At 40.6% G+C, this 23,810-nt stretch overlaps 1 protein-coding gene across 3 annotated transcripts in view; it reads left to right on the top strand.

Annotated features, from left to right (window-relative positions):
* The window catches only part of LMLN (leishmanolysin like peptidase), a 62,081-nt gene that overhangs the window by 26,621 nt on the left and 11,650 nt on the right, over positions 1 to 23,810 (top strand). For 2 of the 3 annotated variants that reach the window (XR_002830264.1, XM_006092835.3), the window contains exons 8-15: positions 194 to 288; positions 4,255 to 4,372; positions 5,549 to 5,656; positions 8,513 to 8,589; positions 11,916 to 12,026; positions 16,946 to 17,078; positions 18,560 to 18,719; positions 22,358 to 22,488. Coding sequence is in view for 2 of the 3 variants with exons in the window: in XM_006092835.3 (XP_006092897.1) it covers positions 194 to 288; positions 4,255 to 4,372; positions 5,549 to 5,656; positions 8,513 to 8,589; positions 11,916 to 12,026; positions 16,946 to 17,078; positions 18,560 to 18,719; positions 22,358 to 22,488 (933 nt within the window). In the remaining variant the exon portion in view is untranslated. The remainder of the gene's footprint in view (positions 1 to 193; positions 289 to 4,254; positions 4,373 to 5,548; positions 5,657 to 8,512; positions 8,590 to 11,915; positions 12,027 to 16,945; positions 17,079 to 18,559; positions 18,720 to 22,357; positions 22,489 to 23,810) is intronic. The other variant, XM_006092836.3, reaches the window with a different exon arrangement.

A 23,810-nucleotide genomic window follows, 5' to 3' on the forward strand; every position in this document is an offset into this window, starting at 1 on the left:
TCAGGTAATTGGAATTTAAAATTCAAAAATATGAACTACTTCATTGTCCAATTTTAATATAAGAAGTTCCTGTAGAAGTACTGATACTTCTATGTGGTTATATCAGTGTTCTCTTTTGATAGCAGCATGTTATGATGTCTCTAATCAGAATTGATATTTTTTACTTTAAGACATTTCCAACTTTTTCTTATAGGGTTTCTCTGCTGGGCTATTTGCATTCTACCGTGATAAAGATGGAAATCCTCTAACTTCAAGATTTGCAGATGGTCTCCCACTTTTTAATTATAGGTATTTGTTATTTTTATTCTTCTCTTTTAGGAGAGATACTAAGATTTGAATCTGAGAATTGTAGCATGTTAAGTGCCATAAATAACAGTTGTTTTATGGCTAGCCTAAGAAAATTATAGCTGTTAAAACAAGATAGGGTATAAGAGGTCATTTAGCTTCACATACAAAGAAGTTTTAAAATTTTATATCATTAAATTCATCTCTTTTTTCCTTTATTGCATAAGAAAGTTCCTGCCCTCCAAAGATTATAAAAATATTACTCTAGCCCTGGCTGTTGTGGCTCAGTGCTTGGAGCATCATCCAGTACAACGAACTCTGGTAGCAGGTTCAAGCCCAGTCTGAGTGCCTGTGCGAGGCAACCGATTGATGTTTCTCTCTCACATCACTGTTTCTGTCTCTCTCTCCCTCTCCCTGCCTCTCTCTCTAAAATAAAAAATATTACCCTAAATTTCTTACAGTAAATTATTATTTAAATTTTTTACATTCATAACTTTAATCTATTTGAAATTTATTTTTGCTTCATATATTTTGGTTCTTTATAGTAGGGGTGGGGAATGTCGGGCCTGAGGGCTGTATAAGGCCCATGAAATCATTTGGTTTGGCTCTGCCCAGGCAACCCCAGGCAGTACTTGAAATTCAATAAATCTAGGAGCTTTTTTCAAGCAACATAAACTTATATTTAGTGAATTATATTAAGTGAATGATGTTACAAATACCAAACGGCTCTTGGCAGAAAAAAGGTTCCCCACCCTTATTTTATAAGATGTATTTATTTGTCAGTACACAAGTCTTTTCTTTTTACACTTGTCATGCTATGAATTCACAGCTCAGGCTCCTGTTGACTGGTTCTCACACAGTGAGCTTCTCGGGGTGGAGCAGGCTGACGCTTTAGCTCAGCGGTTCTCAACCTGTGGGTCGAGACCCCTGTGGGGGTCGAACGACCCTTTCATAGGGGTCGCCTAAGACCATCAGAAAACACATATATAACTGCATATTATTTTTGTGATTAATCAATATGCTTTAATTATGTTCAATTTGTAACAATGAAAATACATCCTGCATATCAGATATTTACATTACGATTCATAACAATAGCAAAATTACAGTTATGAAGTAGCAACGAAAATAATTTTATGGTTGGGGGTCACCACAACATGAGGAACTGTATTAAAGGGTCGTGGCATTAGGGAGGTTGAGAACCACTGCTTTAGCTGAACCCAGGTACCTTTCTCTTTGGCTTCCTTCTTTTTCTGATCATTTTCCTTCACATGTTTTAGGAAGCTATCACGGCTCTTAGAGTGCTTAATATGCTCAATACGTACATTAATTCTCTTGGCAAGAATCTTGCCCTTAACTTGTTTGTTCACAGCAGTGCCCACTGCATACTGGGTGACATTGTAGACTCTTCCAGTTTTGTCATGGTAACATTCATGGGGCATTCCTTTTTTAACAGTGCCCATTCCTTTGATGTCTACAGTGTCACCTTTCTTGTAGATTCACACGTATGTGGCTAGAAGAACAACTCCATGTTTTCTAAAAATCCTAGAAAACATATAGTGGGTGCCTCTCTTTCTCTTTGTGTTAGTCATTTTGGCAAATTATTGGAAGATGTCAGTTCCGGCTGAAAAGAGGATATATATATATACACACATTAGAGGCCTAGTGCATGAAATTTGAGCTCTGCTGAGGGGGTCCCTCAGCCTAGCCTGCACCCTCTCACAGTCTGGGACCCCTTGGGGGATGTCCGCGACCCCGCACTCCTTACCGCCCACCTGCTCACTACCCCTTGCCGCTTGGCTCGCTGCTCCTTAGCACTGCCGTGGAGGCAGGAGAGGCTCCTGCTACTGCCGCTGCGCTTGCCAGCTGTGAGCCCAGCTTCTGGCTGAGTGGCACTCCGCCTGTGGGAGTACACTGACCACTGGGGGCAGTTGCTGCATGGAGCATCTTCCCGCTGGTGGTCAGTGCACATCATAGCGACTGGTCGTTCTGGTCTTTCTGCTATAACAGTTGGTTAGGCTTTTATTATATAGATGTGTTATATGTATCTTATTTATTTATTTATTTATTTATTTATTTATTTATAGAGAGAGAGGAAGGGAGAGTAATAGAGAGATAGAAACATCAATGAGAGAGAACATCGATTGGCTGCCTCCTGCACACCCCTCACCAGGGGACTAAGTCTGCAACCCAAGCATGTGCCTGAGTGGGAATTGAACCAGCGACCTCTTGTTGCATGGGTCGACACTCAGCACTGAGCCACACTGGCTGGGCTATACATATATTTTTATAATTGTTATGTCTTGGTGGATTGATTCTTTCATCATTAGAAAATTTCCCTATTTGTGTCTAGAAATAATTTTTGTCTTAAAGTCTATTTTGTGTGATATTAATAAAATTATTCCAGCTCTCTTTTGAGTACTGTTTGAATGTCATGTCTTTTTAATCCTTTTGTTATGGGTTCACTCAGCAAGATAGACCACTGACTCAGAATTTAAATTTAAGAGCCTTTATTAAGCTGGCCAGCTGACTACAGTTACAGCACCCTGCAGAAGCAGAGGCTGAACTGCAGCGCCGACTTCCATGGCCAGCGACTACAGTTACAGCACCCTGCCGAAGCAGAGGCTGAACTGCAGCGCTGACTGCAAGAGTTACATTTATTAAATTTTGTGGAGGCCCAGAGAAAATGTGTCTTTCAAATTCTGGGCCCCCCAATATGGAGGAAACTCTCTTTATTTATACTTTTTCCAGTCCTTTGTCTCCCAAATTTGGAATGAGACTTCCGGGCCTTCTGAGACAGAAGGCCTGCATGCTGGGAAGGGGCCATGAGACCATATCTCAAGGCCTGGCCTGATGTCAGTACCTTCCTATCTATGTGTTTTAGGAACAGACAGCACAACATGACCTGTCTGGCCAAAGCGCGAGATATGTAGCCCAGCACATTTTTATGTTCAACCTATTTGTGTCCTTGAGTCTGAACTGTCTCTTGTAGACATATAATTGGATCATGGCTGTTGTTTTTTATGAATTCTTCTGGTGGCTGCCCAGTTGCTGGTTTTTGCCATGTCTGGACTTTTGATTTTCAAGCCTGCCATAAGACAGGAGAGGGCATGGGAAAAAACCACAAAGCTTTCTGTTCTTACAATTCATTTTTCTTAATTCATCAGATTCATCCATTTTTAAGTGCTTCCTGGATTGCTACAAGCCTTTGGTTAATTTCCAGAGTTCTAAAACAGTTGATTTGGTCAATTTTGCTACTTTTCTCATGGCTTTCACAAGGCAGAGAATTTTCAGAGGTCCTTACTCTACTATTTTTGCTGCCATCTGTCTGGAATTTATTTCTGTATATGGGACAAAATAGGGATTTAACTTTTTTCCTAGATGGATAACCGGTTTTACACAATTATTATGTAAATTATACTTTCCCACTAAATTAAAGTGTCATCTTTTTGGGGGCTTAAGTTTCTTTATATACTTGAATATGTCTCTGGACTTGCTTTTTCCCCCAATAAATGTCTTAAAAGGAAAGAATTCATTGTCACCGTAGCCAAGAATTGGCTATGTGAACTTGAGCAAGTTACTTCATCTCTCTAAGCTTCTGTGTGTTTATCTATGGCAGTGGTTCTCAACCTTGGCTGTTACGGGGTGGGGCTACAACATTAGTAACAAAGAAACAGAATTTCTGGAGGATTAGGCCCAGAAATCAGGATTTTAAAAAGATTCCCAGGTGATTCTAATGTGCAGCCAAAGTTGAGAACCACTGATCTGTGGCATGGTGATGACAATCTCATGATGTTGTTGAAAAGATTAAATGAGAAAATGTTATCAAGTACTTTTATGAACTTGGTACATAGTAAGCTCGAATATTTTAATTTTATTGATATTCATAAAATTAAATGAGGTAAATTTACCTCACATTTAATGAGGTAAATTTGCAAAAGTGACTGTCTTCTTATCCTTTAATTACAGTCTTGGATTATATCAATGGAGTGATAAAGTAGTTCAAAAAGTGGAGAGATTATGGGATGTTCGAGATAACAAGATAGTTCCTCACACTGTGTATCTCCTAGTAACACCTCGTGTTGTTGTAAGTATAAATTATTAACATCACATGAGCCATCAGCTCTTTTCCTTCATAATGGTCCTCTACTAATCATTATTGTTTAAGAACTATGATTACATTTTAGAGCCTATAATAGGAAAATGATTAGAAAGGCAATACAATAAAGCTACCCGCCCATAGAAATCTGAGGAAATGGAAATTTGGCAATGACTCCTGGTTCCCCCTTCTACCCACTGCTTTAAGTCAGTGCCCCTCTGTTTTCATACCTCTTAGCATTACTGGCACTATTGCATAATTGGGGATCACTTAATTTGGAGTCTGTATTAGTCAGAGTTCTCCAGAGAAACAGAACCAACAGGATGTGTTGACATGGGGGAAGGGAGAAGAAAGATTCATTTTAAGGAATTGGCTCATGTAATTGTGGAGGTTTAGAGAATCTACAATCTGAGAGAGTTGGCTGGCAGGCTGGAGACTCAGGGAAGAGTTTTAATTTGAATCCAAAGGCAGTTTCCTGACTGAATTCCTTCTTGCTCAGGTAAGGTCAGTCTTTGTTCTGTTAAGGCCTTTAACTGATTGGATGAGGCCCATCTATAAATTTGCTTTACTCAAAATCCACTAAGTTCAATGCTAATCTCATCCAAAAGCACCCACATAGAAATATACAGACTAATGTTTGACCAAATATTTAAGCACTGCGGCCCAGCCAAGATCACATAAAATTAACCATCACACGTTTATGTAATGACAGAAACTTATTCTCCCTTTCTTCCTCCTTGACTGAACACAGCTCTTTCTAAGAGTCTTTGGAACTTTTACACTGCTCTTGGCATATTTTCCATCCCTGGAAGTCTCTAACTGAAGGACAGGCAGAACCAAATGAACAAAATTATATTCTTAAAAATTATTTTTAAATATTTTATTGATTTCAGTGAGGAAGGGAGAGGGAGAGAGAGGGGGAAACATCAATGATAAGAGGGAATCATTGATCGGCTGCCTCCTGCACGCCCCCTACTGGGGATGGAGCCTGCAACCCAGACATGTGCCCTTGATCAGAATTGAACCCATGACCCTTCAGTCCGCAGGCTGACGTTCTATCCAATGAGCCAAACCCGCTAGGGCACCAAAGTAATTCTTTAATTCTTTATTACATATAGTGTGATCATTTGCCATTATCTTATTGTATTTTTTTCTGATTTTAAGGATGAAGCAAGAAAACATTTTAACTGTCCAATTCTGGAGGGAATGGAACTTGAAAATCAAGGTGGTATGGGCACTGAACTCAACCATTGGGAAAAGCGGTTATTAGAGGTAAGTTTACATTAAAATTTTACTAAATCTGTTTTTTCTTTAATATGTTACTAGACATATTTTTTCTTACTTATGGTAAAAAGTCATTCAAACAGTATAATAGTGTATGCTAGTAAAATAAAAAAAATTTAAGTCTCTTTTGCCCTTTAGCTTTCCAGATTCACTTTCCTGAAGTAATCACTTTTTAAGTTTTTTGTATATCCTTTCAGAAATATAAACTAACATATATACTTTTTAAAAAATGGTTTGTACATTTCTACAACTTTCTTCACTTAATGATATTTATCTTAAACATTTCTCCAAGGTAGTAAAGTGTTTCCACTGTAATGCAATGTATGCTTTCCTAGAAAAACCTCTTCCTCCAAAATTGAACACTAAAAATAACAAGGCTTGTGGGAAAAACAAATACCAGAGCACCATAATAAAAGTGCTAGCTTGGTTTAAAAAGACATATATTTCCAATAAATAAACTATATTTACTCTAGTATTTCTTTATATTGAACAACAATAACAAAAAGCAGTGATAGTTGGATGGGAGACTATAAATCTGAGCAATGGAAGAAAATAGTAAAATTGTACAAAGATTAGAGAGAACCATGCAATAAGCACTTCAAGCCATGTAGAAGAGCATGGAGTGAACGGACATCCTGCACAGTATAGCATTTCTCTGTTATTGTGTTTAGCTGCCTTAGTGTGCTTTGTATTTAGCTGCTTTTGCTCCATTGCACAAAACATTAAAATCCAGGGGGAAAATCATTATGAAGCAACACGATCCTTATGATGATGATGATGTTTTCTTATTTACCAGGCTTACATGAGCTCATTCACATACAGAAACACATGCTTTAGTAGAATAATCTGTATATTGGATCTGTTCATTTTTTAATAGCTACATATTATATGAACAACATTCCTATGCTAATGAATAACTTTTTAATTTTTTATTTTAAAAATATTGCAGTGAGCAACTTATTTAAATCTGTAATGTCTTCTAGGAGTGTTGTTCTAGTGGTGGTAATTAGGTTCAACTAAACAATCAAATTAACAAGACCTAAATGGTCCACATTGAAAAAACATTCATGTAGAAGGATAGAGGAAAGAAAGCACAGCATGCCACCATGGCCATCAGGCATTTCTCTTATACTCCATACAGCAGTCTAAGAGTTATCCATAGATATAACTTGCAGAACCCTGTAAGGGTCATACCCATACAGTCACTGCACACCCAGAAGTCCCAAATTGTGGCTTACCAACAGGTGTTCTGTTCACTTATAGTAATCCCATATCCAGACGCATATCAGGAGGTCTTTTTCCCTGTGTACTGTTGCTGGTAACTCAGTTCACATTCCACCTTTATTAGGTTTCCAGAAACCAGAATTAGGAAGTTAACTCAAGGTCAAATTTCTTTATATAGAAAAAGAAGAGATAAATCCCTGCAAGTGGAGTGTCTTGCTCAAAGGAGATTATATATATATATATATATTAGATGTGACACCAAAAGCATAAGCAACCAACGAAAATAGACAACATGAACTCCATAAAAAATTAAAAACTTTTGTGCTTCAAAAGACACTAGCAAGAATGTGAAAAGACAACTCACAGAACGGAAGAAAATATTTGCAAATCATCTGTCTGATAAGGGTCTATAATCCAGACTATATGAAGAACTCTTATAACTCAGCAATAAAGCATGGCTAACAGTGGTTGAGCCTTGACCTATGAACCAGGAAATCATGGTTCAATTCCCAATCAGGTCACATGCCCAGGTTTCGGGCTCATCCCCAGTGGAGGGGGGGCGTGCAAGAGGCAGCCAATCAATGTTTCTATCTCTCCCTCTCTGAAATCAGTAAAAATATTTAAAAATTTAAAAATGGGTGAAGGATTTGAAAATTATGCTTACATGTATCATGACCTGAGTTGGTAAAACTGTGAAAAGAATAAAATTAATGCTTGTACTGACCTTATCTAGATGACCACAAGTAACAGTGATGAAAACTTACTAGAAGCGACATATATTTCTCCCGTGGGAATTTCAGTTTATTTTCTTTAAGCAATTTTATCAAGTGATTCCCTTTAGAAAGCTATAGATTGGCCAGAAATGAAAGCTTATTTACTTTTCAGTAGATAGTAATAATTTTATTAATTTCATCAACTTATACCTTTCTCTGAAGTCAACTTTGTGTCCTTGACCTATTTTTTAAAAAGGTGATATTAAAGTGCTTGAGAAGACCATCTAGTGTTCAAATTAAAGATTGGAAGAATAGTCAGAGCTGCCCAAAGATAGAATACGCCTTCTTAAGAGGCAGTGAAGTCCTTATCGTTAGGTAACCTACTGGTATAAATTTTATGATATGAATTAAAACATTGGGTAGATAGTAGACCTTGATGGTATTTTAGGTCCCTCATGTAAATCCTTTGATCCTGTGATACGTGTTTTGCATATTAATGTGTATTTCTGTGATCACAAAGTTGAGGGTTATGAAAGCATTTTTGTGTAATTCAGGTAATTATTATCTGGGCATCTGTCTCAACTACCCATTTTGCCTAGGTAGTGTAATATGTTTACAGTATTCCTGTTTCAATGTATTTATCCTCATTTTCATCACAGAGTTCTAAATGCTGGCTGTCTACCATTCAAACAAAATTGGACACAATGTAGACATTTGAGGCAGAAAGTAGATTTTAAGCTTCAGTCTTGTCATTTTAAACAAGACTTATGTATTTCACTATTTTAAGTGAATACTTCATGAGCCTCTCATACTTATGACATTTTAAATATACATCAGCGTAATGATGGAAATTATTGAGATTGCAAGGGGTCCAGTCCTCTAACGAAAATCTATTGGCGATTTTCAGAATGAAGCAATGACTGGTTCTCACACCCAGAACCGAGTCCTCTCTCGAATCACTCTGGCATTAATGGAGGACACTGGGTAAGACAGCTTTGAGATTATTATATGAATTGTTCATTAAAATGAAATGAATATTAAAATAAATATGATTAAGCTAAATAAACTAATCAGCTTAAAATACTGACATTTTGTATTGAAGTAAAATATTCTTAGAATTTTGTGCAGTTAGTTATCCATTACCTCTAACAACTCCATTATTCATTCAATAAATATTTGAGGCCCTGAGATATAGTAAGGAATAGAACAAAATTCCTAGTATTACGGAATTTATCTTTCAATACATAGAGGCCATACTAATATAAAGGAAAGACTAATTTAAAATTTTTTTAAAATTATAAGTGAAATTGGTGATGTATAGATTCCTGGTTTTTAAAGCAGTAGAACTTTCTGGTAAAGCAGTAGAATGCTGTTTTTAAATGACTCCAATGGGGGTCTTTTTTTTTTTTTATTGGCTCCTGGATCCTTTAGAAAAGACATGTTGGTTTCTGGTATGGTAGAATGTACCAGGCTGACCAGCACATACTCCCTGGGCATCAGCCAATCTTACAGGGAGTGCTGGTTCCTTTTAATAGAGATAGCTTTAAGAAACCACAGCCTAGACACTGTGTTCATTGCTACTAGGTTATCATTGTTTCTCATACTTTACAGTGGACCAAGTTAGGGCATTCATATATTGAAAAGGGGAAAAACCCCACAATGATGGATGTTTTTTTTAGTGCCAGTATAGCTCTTTCTCATTTATCCCTGAATAAGCAATGGCTAGCTGAAGTGGTCCTGCTGCTCTGCTTAACAACCTATTTATAGCCCTTTTATAAACAATGCTAGTTTCTTTCAGATACCAGTTGGATATAGAAGCACTGTAGACTGTGTGAGTCACTAATGAAAAATCATGGCACTGGTGAATTTTAAAGCATTTTTTCTTTTTTTCTGAGGCAACACAACAGCAACATGGGCTAATTTTTTCTAAATTCCTGGCAATATTTTAAAACTGTAGACACGGAGCCCAGCCAGTGTGGCTCAGTTGGTTGGACATTGTCCCATGCACCAAGAGGTTGCTGGTTCCGGCTGGCATGGAGGTCACAGTTTGATTCCCGGTCAGGGTACATGCCCAGACTTTGGGCTTGATCCCCAGTAGGGGGCGTGCAGGAGGCAGCCAAGCTATGTTTCTCTCTCAGCTATGTTTTTATCTCTCTCCCTCTCCCTTTCTCTTTTTAAAGTCAATTAACCAAGAAAAGAAGTATAAATTGGTTGTTACAGAATAGTCATGAGGATGTAAAGTAGAGCATTATAATCAACTAGAGGCCCAGTGCACGAAATTTGTGCATGGGTAGGGTCTCTAGGCCTGGCCTGTGATCAGGGCCAATCAGGTTCCCCGCCTCCCCGTTTCCTCCTTCCGTCGCTACCCATGCACTGCCACCATGTGATTCCCCCCACCTCCCCACCTCCTCCTTCCCTCACTCCCTTAGCTCCGCTGCCGCCACTGGTTGCCCGTCATGTTCTGTGCTGCCCCCTGGTGGTCAGTGCACATCATAGCAAGCGATTGAACTGTTCTCCTGGCCGAACTCCCGAGGGGACACTTTGCATATTAGTCTTTTATATATAGTATATAGATAATATTCTAATAACTATGTATGGCCCTAACCAGTTTGGCTCAGTGGATAGAGCGTTGGCCTGCGGACTGAAAGGTCCCAGATTCGATTCCGGTCAAGGGCATGTACCTTGGTTGCGGGCACATCCCCAGTAGGAGGTGTGCAGGAGGCAGCTGATCGATGTTTCTCTCTCATTGATGTTTCTAACTCTCTATCCCTCTCCCTTCCTCTCCGTAAAAATCAATAAAATATATTTTAAAAAATAAATAAAAAAATAACTACGTATGGTGTTAGATGGGTATGAGATTTATTGTGAGGATCAGTTAGTAAGTTATATAATGTTTAATCAGTATAGAGTACACCTGAAACTAATATAATATTGTATGTCAACTGTAATCTATCTATATATATAAAAGGCTAAGCGACCTGCTGACTGGCCGACCAGCCAGTATGTATGATGTGCACTGACCACCAAGGGGCAGATGCTCAACCCAGTAGCAGCAGAATGACAGCAACTTTGCAGAATGCCCTCTCGCATTCTGGGACCCCTTGGGGGATGTCAGACTGCCGGTTTCGGCCAATCCCCGCAAGCCAGGCCAAGGGACCCCACCTGCCGGAGGGACCCCACTCACTCTGCAGATGCCCTTTGAGCCCCAGCACTGCCCCAGGTGTGGCCAGCCAGGGAGGGACCGCAGGAGGGTGGATCCAGGGCGTGTCTGGCCCATCTCGCCCAGTCTTGCCCCACCAGCCACCTTCTAATTAATTTCCTTTCAACGTGCACGAATCTGTGCACCGGGCCTCTAGTTGAAAAATTAAAAAGGATTTTTTTTCCTTTTTTTTTTTTTTTTTTTGTTAATCCTCACCCGAGGACATTTTTCCCATTGATTTTTAGGGAGAGTGGAAGAGAGAGGGAAAGACAGAGAGAAACATTGATGTGAGAGAAACACATCGATTGGTTGGCTCCTGCATGAGCCCTGACCTGGGCCTGGGCTGGGGAGGAGCCTGCAACCGAGGTACGAGCCCTTGACCAGAATCAAACCCAGGACCTTCAGTCCACAGGCCAATGCTCTATCCACTGAGCCAAACTGGCTAGGACCAAAATTTAAAAAAAGATTAAAAAGAAAAAGAAAAAAAGAAATGCTAATAAAAGTAAGCTTGTCAATTAAATTTGCCAGGAAACTAAATCAATGTGCTGTGTGTGTGTGTTTTCTGAAATGAGAATATTTTAAAAGTATTAGACATTGTATTAATTGGTCTTATTATAATGGTGTAATATTTAGTCACAAGCAGGGCCTGTATGATAAAATAGCACAGATTCAAGGCCAGAGAAGCAAGACACTAGGGCCAACTGAATCAGATTAGGTAAAAACTAGCTACCTAACAATCCCACTGTTTCTTCCTCAGTTTACTTCTCTTTTTCTCTCATTCTCTTTGTTTCTTTGGCCCTCATTCCACTGGTCTCACACCTGAACCAGTTTCTACTCTGTGACTTCTATCATCTTTGGAAATTACAATGGAAACATGGTTTGTTAGTGTTTTTTTCAACTGTGAACAGCCTCACCATAAAACTGAAGTCCCCCAGTCCTGCCCCGAGACCCTTGCAGCAAGGGCTTTCTTAGTAATGCCTATCGGTGGGATGGCCACCAAAGTCCCTTTTGAGGTCCTAGTCTTCTCATTGTTGAGATTTGTCCTGGGTATGTTGGAATTGTTTTTTAAATGACAGCAATAAAAAGTGCTTTGTTTGAATTATTTCCACAGCTGGTATAAAGCTAATTATAGCATGGCTGAGAAGTTAGACTGGGGTCGAGGAATGGGCTGTGACTTTGTCAGGAAGAGCTGTAAATTCTGGATTGATCAGCAGAGAAAAAAGTAAGAATACATTTCCTCATAATGTTTGATAACAATTTATTTCTGATTTTGTTCTTTATCTGGAGCCTAAAGTGTTACTTTCAAAATATGGTCAGAATAGTTCATATTCAAAATGTGTAGAAAACCATTTATGGTATTTGGTGATATAACAAATAGCTGCATATTGTTTTAAATCATATACTACTTAAAGAATCTAGCCCTAGCCAGTTTGGCTCAGTGGATAGAGCGTCAGCCTGCGGACTCAAGGGTCCCGGGTTCGATTCTGGTCAAGGGCATGTACCTTGCCTGCGGGCACATCCCCGGTGGGGGTCGTGCAGGAGGCAGCTGATTGATGTTTCTCTCTTATCAATGTTTCTGACTCTCTATCCCTCTCCCTTCCTCTCTGTAAAAAAAAAATCAATAAAATATATTTTAAAAAAAAAGAATCTATAATGTGGGAGCCAGACCATAAAATATTTCTGTTTAGCTTATAATTCATAAATATACACTGCAAAAATTTTACATACTCTATATTTCTTACTGTTTTTTTTTTCCAGAAAATGCACTCATAAACATAGATGTAACTGCTGATTCAATATTAAAAAAAAATAAAGGTATTTTTCAATAGAGTTCTCAAATCTGGATGCATATTATAATCACCTAGCAAGCTTTTTTAAAAATACAGTCTCCAATTTTGGGAGATACACACAAACACACACACGCATGTTCATATTTTATATGTATACTAGAGGCCCGGTGCACAAAAAATTGTGCACTCGGGGGGGAAGAGGGGGTCCCTCAGCCCGGCCTGTGCCCTCTCATAGTCTGGGACCCCTCAGGAGATAACGACCTGCTGGCTTAGGCCTGCTCCTGAGTGGCAGAGGGCAGGCCCAATCCCTAGGTGCAGCCCCTGGTCGGGCTCAGAGCAGGGCTGATTGGGGAGTTGGGGCGCCGCCCCCTGTCATGCACAGAGCAGGGCCAATCGGGGGGTTGGGGCACTGCCCCCTGTCACTCACAGAGCAGGGCCCATCAGGGGGTTGGGGCGCTGCCCCCTGTCACTCACAGAGCAGGGCCAATCAGGGGGTTGGGGCACTGCCCCCCCCTCTCATGCACAGAGCAAGGCCCATCAGGAGGTTGGGGAGCTCCCCCCTGTCACGCACAGAGTAGGGCCGATAGGGGAGTTAGGGCACTGCCCCCTGTCACACACAGAGCAGGGTGGATCAGGGGGTTGGGGCGCCGCCCTCTATCACCCACAGAGCAGGGCCAATCAGGGGGTTGGGGCGCCACCACTGTCACACTCAGGGCAGGGCCGATGGGGAGGTTATGGCTCTACCCCGTCACACACAGAGCAGGGCCCATGGGCAGGGGGAGGGGGGTTGGGGCACCACCCCCTGTCACACACAGAGCAGGGCTGATCAGGGGGTTGGGGCACCACCCCCTGTCACACACAGAGCAGGGCCGACCAGGGGGTTGGGGCACCACCCCCTGTCACACACAGAGCAGGGCCGATCAGGGGGTTGGGACGCCACACCCTATCACACACAGAGCCGCAGGGCGATCAGGGGGTTTGGGCGCTGCACCCTGTCACGCTGATCTGGTGCCAGGAGGCCTCACGGCTCCGCTGATCCCAGTGCTGGGGTGCCTGGCCAGCCTGGATGAGGGGCTGAGGGCTGTTTGCAGCTGGTCACACACCCTTCAGGGTGGGGGTCCCCACTGGGGTGCCTGGCCAGTCTGGGTGAGGGGCTGAGGGCTGCTTTCAGGCTGGCGGTTTTGACTGCTTTCAGGCTGGCGGGAAGGGGTGCCTGGCCAGTCTGGGTGAGGGGCTGAGGGCTGCTTTCAGGCTGGCGGTTTTGACTGCTTTCAGGCTGGCGGGAAGCTCCCAACCACTCCTTTTTTTCTTTTTTTCTTTTCTTCTGGGCCAGCTTTAGCTCTGGCTCTAGCTCTGAGGCTTCCGCTGCTGGTTTGTTTGCCGTTCTATAATCGAAACAATGTATAACTTCAGCTCTGAGATCCCAGCCGGCTATATTTGTTAGAATGTTTCAAACTGCCAGCTCAGAGTCCGGCAAGGCGGGGAACGTTGGAGTCTGCAGTCACGGGAGCAAGCAAGCCTCACGTTCGCTTCCAGCTGCCTGGCTGCCGGCCGCCATCTTGGCTGACAGTTAATTTGCATAAGGATACGCTGATTAGCCAATCGGAAGGGTAGCGGTGGTACGCCAATTACCATTTTTCTCTTTTATTAGTGTAGATGCGTATGTATATATATATATATATTTTTTTTTTAAGATAGAGATTCATATGCAGACATTCCATGTACATTTTATCCAGTTGCCTTGATTGGTAACATTTTACAAAGCTATAGTACAACATCACAGCCAGGATATTGCCACTGATACAGTCAGATACAGAACATTTGGATCACTGCAAGGATCCCTCTTGTTTCCCTTTTATAGTCATACTCAGTACCCTCTCATGTCAGCCCCTCCTTAACTCCTGGAATCACTAATCTGTTCTCCATTTCTCTAATTTTGTCCTTTCAAGAATATTATATAAATGGAATTATATTGTATATAATGAATACAGTATTCACTATATACTGTATTCATATTAATGAATGAAAAACATTTTAATGAATGAAAAAAATCCTTTGACTTCTGTTTCTTTTACAATTTAACTAGATGTTTGTCAGTTTTACCAATTTTTAAAATATATATATTTTTTATTGATTTTAGAGAGGAATGGAAAAGGAGAGAGAGCTAGAAACATCAATGATGATAGAGAATTATTGGCCCTGACCCGTTTGGCTCAGTGGATAGAGCGTCGGGCTGTGGACTGAAAGGTCCCAGGTTCGATTACGATCAAGGGCATGTACCTTGGTTGCAGGCTCGATCCCCAGTAGGGGGCGTGCAGGAGACAGCTGATCGATGCTTCTCTCTCATTGATGTTTCTAACTCTCTATCCCTCTCCCTTCCTCTCTGTAAAAAGTGAATAATAATATATTTTTTAAAAAGAAAGAATTATTAATCGGTTACCTCCTGCACTGCAGGCCCCTGCAACCCAGGCATGTATCCTTGACCGGGATCGTACCAGGGACCCTTCAGTCCACAGGCAGACACTATCCACTGAGCCAAACCAGCTAGGGCAGTTTTACCAATTTTTTTAAAAGAACGAACTTTTTGTTTTATTGATGTCTTCTGTTGTTTTTGTTTTCAAATCCATTGATTTCTGCTTTTATCTTATCGCTTTTCTTTTGCTTTTTATTTCTTCTTTCTCTACATTGTTGATTATTAATTTGAGATGTTACATATTTCTGATTTAGTGTTATAAATTTCCCTCTCAGCATTTCTTCAGCATTGTCCCACAAATTTCAATGTTTTATTTTTATTTCCAATCATGTCTTAGTCTGCTTGGGCTCCCATAACAAAATACAGAAAGTGTGGCTTAATCAGCAGAAATTTATTTTCTCATGGTTCTATAGGCTGAGAAGTCTGAGATCAGAGTGCCTGCCAATTTTGTTCATGGTGAGAGTTCTCTTTCTGGTTTGCAGAAAACTACCTTCTCACTGTGTCCTCACATGGCAGAGAGAGTGCACTCTGGTCTCTTCCTCTTCTTCTAAAGACACCAGACCTATCAAATTAGGACTCTACCCTTATGGCCTCCTAAAGACCCTTTCTCCAGTTATAGTCAGATTGGAGGTTAGGGCCTCTACACATGAATTTTGGAGGACTCGGTTTAATCTGTAGCAATTAGTGCAATTTTTTAAAAAGTTTCCATTGAGCACTGGCTTGTGTAGTTCAGTGGGTAGAGTGTTAGCCTGCACACTAAACTTTAGGGCATGTACCTGGGTTGCAGGTTGGATCCCTGGCCCCAGTCAGGGCGTGTGTGGGAGGCAACTAATCAATGTCTCTCTTGCATCGATGTTTCTCTCTCTCTCTCTCTGTCTCCGTCTCCCTCCACCTACCCTTCCTGCCCCCCAATCTCCACTCTATCTCCCTGCTTCTCTCCCTCCTTTCCACTCTCAATGGAAAAAGTATCCTTGGGAGAGGAGAGGATTAACAAATTAAATAATTAAACATTAAATAAATTACTTTCTCTCCAAGATTAGATTTAGCAGAGAACAGAACAAGTTGTAACAATTAGGAATATTGACACAATTTTCATTTTACGCAGAAAAACAAGATTGGATTGTGAATATTGTTTTTGTTTTTGTGTGTATGTGTGTTCTTTTTTAAACCTCACCCAAGGAATGAGGATATTTTTTCCATTGAGTTTTTAGAGAGAGTGGAAGGGACGGGGGAGGGAGGAAGGGAGAGAGAAAGAAAGAGAAACATCCATGTGTTAGAGGCACATTGATTAGTTGCCTCCCAACAAGAGCCGGGATTGAACCTGCAACTGAGGTACGTGCCCTTGACCGGGAATTGAACCTGTGACCCTTCCGTCTGAGGGCCGGCCAGGGCGTGAATGTTTTTAATTTAACAAATTGTCAAATAGGATTCTTTGAACTAGATTGTAGCATAGAAAATATTTAACTCTTTGTAGCTGCAGGACAAAGGGGACATCATCTCCATTTGTTTCTGAGACTCCATTTGTTAATTATGAAGATGTGTATTTTTGACAAGCTCTGGAATTTCATTATTTGTCATATAAAATGCAAATCAGGTCTTTAAAATTCCATTTTACTGACAAAAATGGAGAGAGATAAATAGGATTTTATTTAATAACAGTGAAATAATGTTATAATGCATCTAGCTTTAATCTTTCACATTTACATTAAGCATTCCTTTTACCCTTTGAAAAATAAGTTTATAACTCTATTTAGCAATTAATTTTAAGCTATTAAAACATTGAAATTATAGTGGAAAAGATAAGCTTATAATGGAAAAGAATAGACGTGTACTGTTTTCTTTACAGTTTTATACTGTGGTGTTTGTTTTTATGGGCAGGAGGCAGATGCTGAGCCCTTACTGTGACACCCTCAGAAGTAATCCCTTGCAGTTAACTTGCAGACAGGACCAGAGAGCAGTTGCAGTGTGTAATTTGCAGAAGTTTCCAAAACCTTTGCCTCAAGAATACCAGGTAACACTTGATTGGGGCCCAATTTTAAGAATCACCTTTTTAAAAATAAGTTTCTATTTTGAATTAGAAGAGTAAAGTCTCTTAACTGTTTCAATTTATAAGGCCTCATTTGTTTTCTATAAGTCAGATAAAACTGAGGAATTCCTCCATTTATTTATAACTAATGTGATAATAGATAGTAATTAATATCTAGCAATTCCTGTAGAAATAGTAAGAAGCATTTAGAATATTTATTTTGCTCTAAATATTTCTAAACTGTATGTTTTTTTCTTTCTAGTTGTTTCCAAAGTCTTCATCTTTAATTTCCTCTAATTTACACACCAAAACCCCCCCCCCCCCCAAGATTCTTTAAAGAAAATAACCCAGGTACTCTAAGCCAATTAATTAGAAGGCTTGGGAGTTCTGATTTAGAGGAGGTTTGACTCAAGGGATGTAAAAGGTGAAGAAAATGGCCCCATATGATGTTGTCTGAATCTCTGATTTGACCTTTTAAGTGTTTCATTGCCATGGCTATCTCTAAAAAGCCTGAACTCTGCCTGTCATTTTCAAAGGACACGTTAATCAGAAATTATATCACAAAAGCTAATTTTAAATGATTGCTGCTACATTTTGAGCTTCCTATATAGGTTTATGATCTTTCTGAGCGTTTCAGACACCATATGATGGTAACTATACTTAGACGTCTTATATAATAAAAGGCTAATATGCAAATTTTCCCCTCAACTGGGAGTTCTACCAGGAGTTTGACCAGGGCGGGGCTGGCCCACCAGCCGCCTGCAACCCCTTTCCCCAGCCAGCCCCGCCCCGCCCCCGATTGGCCACCCCCACCCCAATCAGGGCAGGCTGGCTGGACCCCACTCGTGCACGAATTTGTGCACTGGGCCACTAGTAGTATTATAATTCAATGAGTTGGTGTAAAATGTGAAATCTTTAAGATTTATCTGGTACCTTGTTCCTTTGGTGTTCAAAGTATTATATGTATATATGTGATCTCTTGCATTTTCTTACAATTTTATTTTTTCAAGAATGTCAAAACAGCCTATAAAGACATTTGAAGTACAGTATATTTAAAATTTTAATTCTATGCAGTTTTATGTATTTTGTCAACTCTTAAAAGTCTTCTGATTCATTCTTTAAAAACATACCAAATTTGTTATCTAATAAAAAACTTAACTAGTTTACTTACCTTACTTATTTCTAAAACTACAGTAGCTTTGACATACCCCTGAGTAGTATATTAATATTTTTGTGTTACACTGTACATCAAGCATGTCAAACTCACGGCCCACGCGCCGCATACCTTGTTTATTTGGCCTGTGTTAGCTTTTGAGTTTGACATGCTTGCTGTACATGAGGAAAACTACATTAATATCTTCTTTGTGTTATACAGCATTAGAGGGTTACTACAAATTGTCTGTGGACTTTGTTTGTTTATACAGAATATTTCTTTTTTTTCTGTCTTCCTAATACTTTTTTTGTAGTACTTTGATGAACTCAGTGGAATACCTGCAGAAGATTTGCCTCATTATGGTGGTTCAGTAGAAATTGCTGACTACTGCCCTTTCAGTCAGGAATTCATTTGGCATGTAAGTGGTGAATATCAGCGCAGCTCAGATTGTAGAATATTGGAAAATCAACCAGGTTAGTAGTCTAGTGAAATGAAATGTTATATACATATTACAGTTATATATCAGCAATGTAAAATAGTGGTTAAGAGCACAGACCCTGGAATTTGTATTGTGGTTCCACTGCTATCCATCTGTTGTAAATAGTCTAACTTCTCTGTGCCTCAGCTTCTTCCTCTGTAGAAAGGGGATAATAATATCTGTCTAATAGAGGTCTGGTGAGAATTAAATGAATTAATGTAGTAAGAGCTTAGGACCATCACACATAGAAAGGATTTTTAGCTATTAGATAGATTTGTGCATGTATACACACTGCTTTTTAGTAATATCTTACATCTGCCTGACACTTTCATTTGCAAAACTCTTTCATTTTTATATTTCATTTTATTCTTCTAAGAACCTGACGAGAGACATAGAGAAGATATTTTTGAATTTCACAGATGAATAAAAAGACACTAAGTGATCCAGTTTCTTAGTGCAGGGTCCTCCAATGGAGAGCTCTTTTTAGCTAATCACATTAGGTAACCTATTTTTTCAACTCCTGAGGAGTGTGCATTTTATGTAATTTAGAAGTAACATGCCATTCTTCAGATATCAGGATAGCATTATTATCCCATCACTCGTAAGATGTTGTCATACTATTTATTCTTTCTTAATACATATAAATGAACAGGTCTTCAAAGGGATAAACAGTATGGCACTTGGATATTCAACAATAATAGTTACAGCTCATACTATCCACCTCTATAAATAAAGTGTTCTCACATCTGATATGTTAATAAATAGCAATAAATAGTTTTTGTTTCTGTGGTCATCAAAATTTTTTTAAAATATATTTTTATTGATTTCAGAGAGGAAAGGAGAGGAAGAGAGAGAGAGACAGAAACATCAATGATGAGAGGGAATAATTGATTGGCTGCCTCCTGCACGTTGGACCGAGCCTGCAACCGAGGCATGTACCCTTGACCGGAATTGAACCTGGGACCCTTCAGTCCGCAGGCCAACGCTCTGTCCACTGAGCCAAACCGGTTAGGGCGTCATCAAAATTTTTAACCTGGTCCTTTCTCCCACTCCCCCTTTATTACATACTTTATTACAAACTAAGTCACTTAAATTTTAAATTTCCATAATGTTTTATTTTTAAACCTAGCAGATTTAACAGGGTTTGTAGTTATTTTTTTTTATCACTCACCTACTTAATAAATATTAAAGATTTATGATACAACTACTCAGCAGTTCCATATAAAACAAAAGAAATGCACAGATCTATCAGTCATGGGTTTGCTAAAAATACATTATCACATGTTATTGTTTTACAGATGGAGTTGGCAAACATTTATTGTAAAGAGCAAGATAGTAAATATTTTAGGTTTTGTGGGTCATAGTCTCAGTTGCAGCTGCTCAACACTGCTGTTGTAGTGTGAAAGCAGTCATAAACAATCTATAAATGAATGAGTGTGGATGTGTTGGCTAAAACTTTATTTATAAAAACAGATAACCCTCAGGATTTGGCCTGAGAATTGTAGCTTGCTGATGCTCCTTTTTTTTTTTTTTTTACCATTGGTCACTGTTTTTTGAGGACTTCGAAATACTCTGAAAATAAAAGAAATATAGAGTTCTATTTTACATTTTCTTTCATTTATATAATTAAGATTTTTCAAAATTGACATAAAATAAAATACTTATTTTTAAAAAAAATTTTTATTGATTGATTTTAGAGAGAAAAAGAGAAACATCAATTTGTTATTCCACGTATGCATTCACTGGTTGATTCTTGTATGTACCTTGATGGGAGATCGACCTTACAACATTAGCGTATCAGGACAACACTCTAACTGAGCTATCCCCGAGCCAGGGAAATACTTACCTTTTTATCATATATTAGAGGCCTGGTGCATGAAATTCATGCACCCTCTCGCAATCCAGGACCATTCGTGGGGATGTCTGACTGCTGGTTTAGAGGTTAGAAAGAAACCTTGTGAGAGGAAAAAAACAAAACAAAACAGAGGCCACTCCAGTGAGGGTGGGTTCTGAGGAGCTAGGGTTAACTTTCTGCGTGAATATTTGCCAGGCCAGGGAAGAGGGGAGGAAGAGTGTGTGTGTGTGTGTGTGTGTGTGTGTGTGTGTGTGTGAGAGAGAGAGAGAGAGAGAGAGAGAGAGAGAGAAAGAGAGAGAGAGGAGAGAGACCCCCACAGACTCCAGTCTCTTTTGTTGTAAAGCACAAAACTTTATTTTCCCCACGTTTATCACATGTCTAAACACAAACCATCGTGTACTTCAAGCAACATGTATTAGGGAAGGAGAATGCAGCCTTAAAGCAAAGGGTGGGGGTGTCAGAAGTGAGTAACTCAGCTGGGGAAGCTCCTCGGGGGCCTGCCTTTGTGAATCCACATTTATCTCTTGGCACGTGGGAGGTTAGGGAGTGCAGCATTATCCTGGGAGGGGAAGGTCATGGGGACTGCACCCATGGTACTCGCCCCAAATTTCATTTCCTCACCTCACCGCTGATCCAGTTAATGGGGTCGGAGGTCTGCAGCTGGATGCCTCCAGGCAGAGAGCACGCTGGGGGCTGGGGGTCCAGCCCCAAGGCCCCTGCGTACATGCCCCACCCCCGCCAGCATCCCGCCTGCGGGCAGCGGCTGGGGATGTTCCGCCCCACCGGGCCCCAGACTCAATCCAGCTGGGTGCGGAGAGAGATTAGGCAGCTCTGTGGCAGGTGGCTCCGCAGCTAGCGCCTTTGAATTGCGAGCCGCTGGAGGGAAAAGAAAAGCCTCCCCAGAAAGAGGTTTTTCAAAAGTCTTCAGGGACTGGGAGGTTGCCCCACTAGGGCCTTCCTTCCCTAGAGAGGAAGGGAGAGAGAGATAGAAACATTAATGATGAGAGAGAATCATTGATCAGCTGCCTCTTGCATGCCCCCTGCTGGGGATTGAGCTTGCAACCTGGGCACTTGCCCTGACTGGGAATTGAATCATGATCTCCTGGTTCATAGGTCCACACTTAACCACTGAGCCACAATGGCAGGGCAATACTTATCTTTATAATATTTTTAAATGGGCTAATTGAACTCTCTGCTTTCAAAAGATGTAACTTACTTGTATTAAGTGTAAAGAGAGCAAAATATTGCTTGTGTTTAAGAGCTTCATCCTTTCCCCATTAGCTATTTAGAGGTCATTGAGTCCACTCTGCAAGTTTGTGTTTAGTCTGAGACTAGATCAGCATGGTATTTATGAACTTCCAGGGGATGACAATACAAGTTGAAAATACAAAAAGAGTTTTGCAAAAGTTGCAAGACCCCCAAAAAGCTTTCATTATATAAATAGTTGCCTTCATCCTATTTTGGGTCATTTGGCAAGTGACTGCTATTTAAGCCACTAATGAAGGTGATTCTCAGTGCCATTTCCTCTGTATATTTAACTTAAATACTTTAGATCCACTTTTATCACTTGTTTCTGGTATAATTTTCTCCCAGTAGTTTCTGTATTGAGAACCTAGTTTAAGTTTGGAGCCCTCTTTCTCTTGATATTTTAAATTGAAATTTTCCATTAAACATGTTTGTTTTTAAAATAACGATTAGTCATAAGGATGGAATACTTCAATTTCTTGTTCTTTGAGCCAAAGATCAGTTTTTAAGAAAATTTTTCTGGTTTTCTTCAGACCTTTTAAAAAACTATGGTGCTGAAAAGTATGGACCTCATTCAGTTTGTCTAATTCAGAAATCAGCATTTGTCATGGAAAATTGTGAAAGGAAGCAGAGTTACCCAGACTGGGGGAGTGGATGTTATCAGGTAAACAAAATGATTGTTAATAATTATACCAAATATTATATAACTTTTGTCTCATTATTTGATTATATTTTAAAATACATTTTATCTTTTTTAATTTACTGATTAATATTTTAACTTTGTTTATGTAAATATTAGTTTGAATGCTTGTGTTTTGTGAAAATATTGGTGGTGTTTTTTTTTTTAGAGAAATTGCCTATCTCTGTTTAATATATATATATATATATATATCTACACTAATAAAAGAGAAACATGCAAATTAACCATCACTCCGCTACACCCACCAGCCAATCAGGAGCAAGTACACAAATTAACCCAACTAAGATGGCGGTGGCCACGGAGCTCAAGTGAGCAGGAGGCTTGGGTTGCCCCCGGCGATAGGAGCCAAGCTTCCCGGCTGGCCCTGGCCTCCGCTCAAGGCTACAAAGTTTCAATTATAGAAGATAAATAAATCCCAGATACCTGCTTCAAGCTGGCCCTAGCCTCCACTCAAGGCTACAAAGTTTCAATTATAGAAGATAAATAAATCCCAGATACCTGCTTCCAGCTGGCTCTGGCCTCTGCTCAAGGAGGTGTTGAAAAAAAAAAAAAAGAAAAGAAAAAAAGGAGAGGCTGGGAGCTTGGGTCACCGGGGGGTATGGCCAGCCTGAAAACGGCCATCAGCCCCTTACCCAGGCTGGCCAGGCACCCCAGTGGGACCCCCCCCCACCCTGAAGGGGCTCTGGCCAGCCTGAAAACAGCCCTCAGCCCCTCACCCAGGCTAGCCACACCCCCATGGGGTGAGGGTTCCCGCTGGGGGGCTTGGCCAGCCTGCAAACAGCCATCAGCCTCTCACCCAGGCTGGTCAGGCACCCCAATGGGGGCCCCTCACCCAGGCTGGCCAGGCACCCCAGTGGGACCCCCACCCTGATCTGGGACATCCTTCAGGGCAAACCAGCCGGCCCCCACTCATGGACCAGGCCTCTATACTAATAAAAGGGTCATATGCTAATTAGACTGGGAGACCTTCCAGGAGACCTTCCGGACGTTCTTCTGGACAAAGCCTTGGTGGCGGGGCGAGGTAGAGGTGGTTAGAGGCCAAGAGGGGAGGGCAGTTGTGGGTGATAAGGCCAGGATGGGATGGCAGTTGTGGGTGATCAGGCTGATGGGGGGCCGGAGCCATTAGGGTAAGCAGACCAGCAGGGGGGCCAGTTGGGGGCGAGCAGGCCATCAGTGGGGGTCAGTTGGAGGTGATCAGGACAGCGGTGGGGGAGGCAATTTGGAGTGCGCAGGGGGGCAGGGGGGCAGTTGGGGGCGAGCAGGCCAGTGGGAAGGAAGGTGGGGGT

This window comes from Myotis lucifugus, unplaced genomic scaffold (assembly GCF_000147115.1).
Source record: "Myotis lucifugus unplaced genomic scaffold, Myoluc2.0 scaffold_105, whole genome shotgun sequence".
Taxonomy (NCBI): domain Eukaryota; kingdom Metazoa; phylum Chordata; class Mammalia; order Chiroptera; family Vespertilionidae; genus Myotis; species Myotis lucifugus.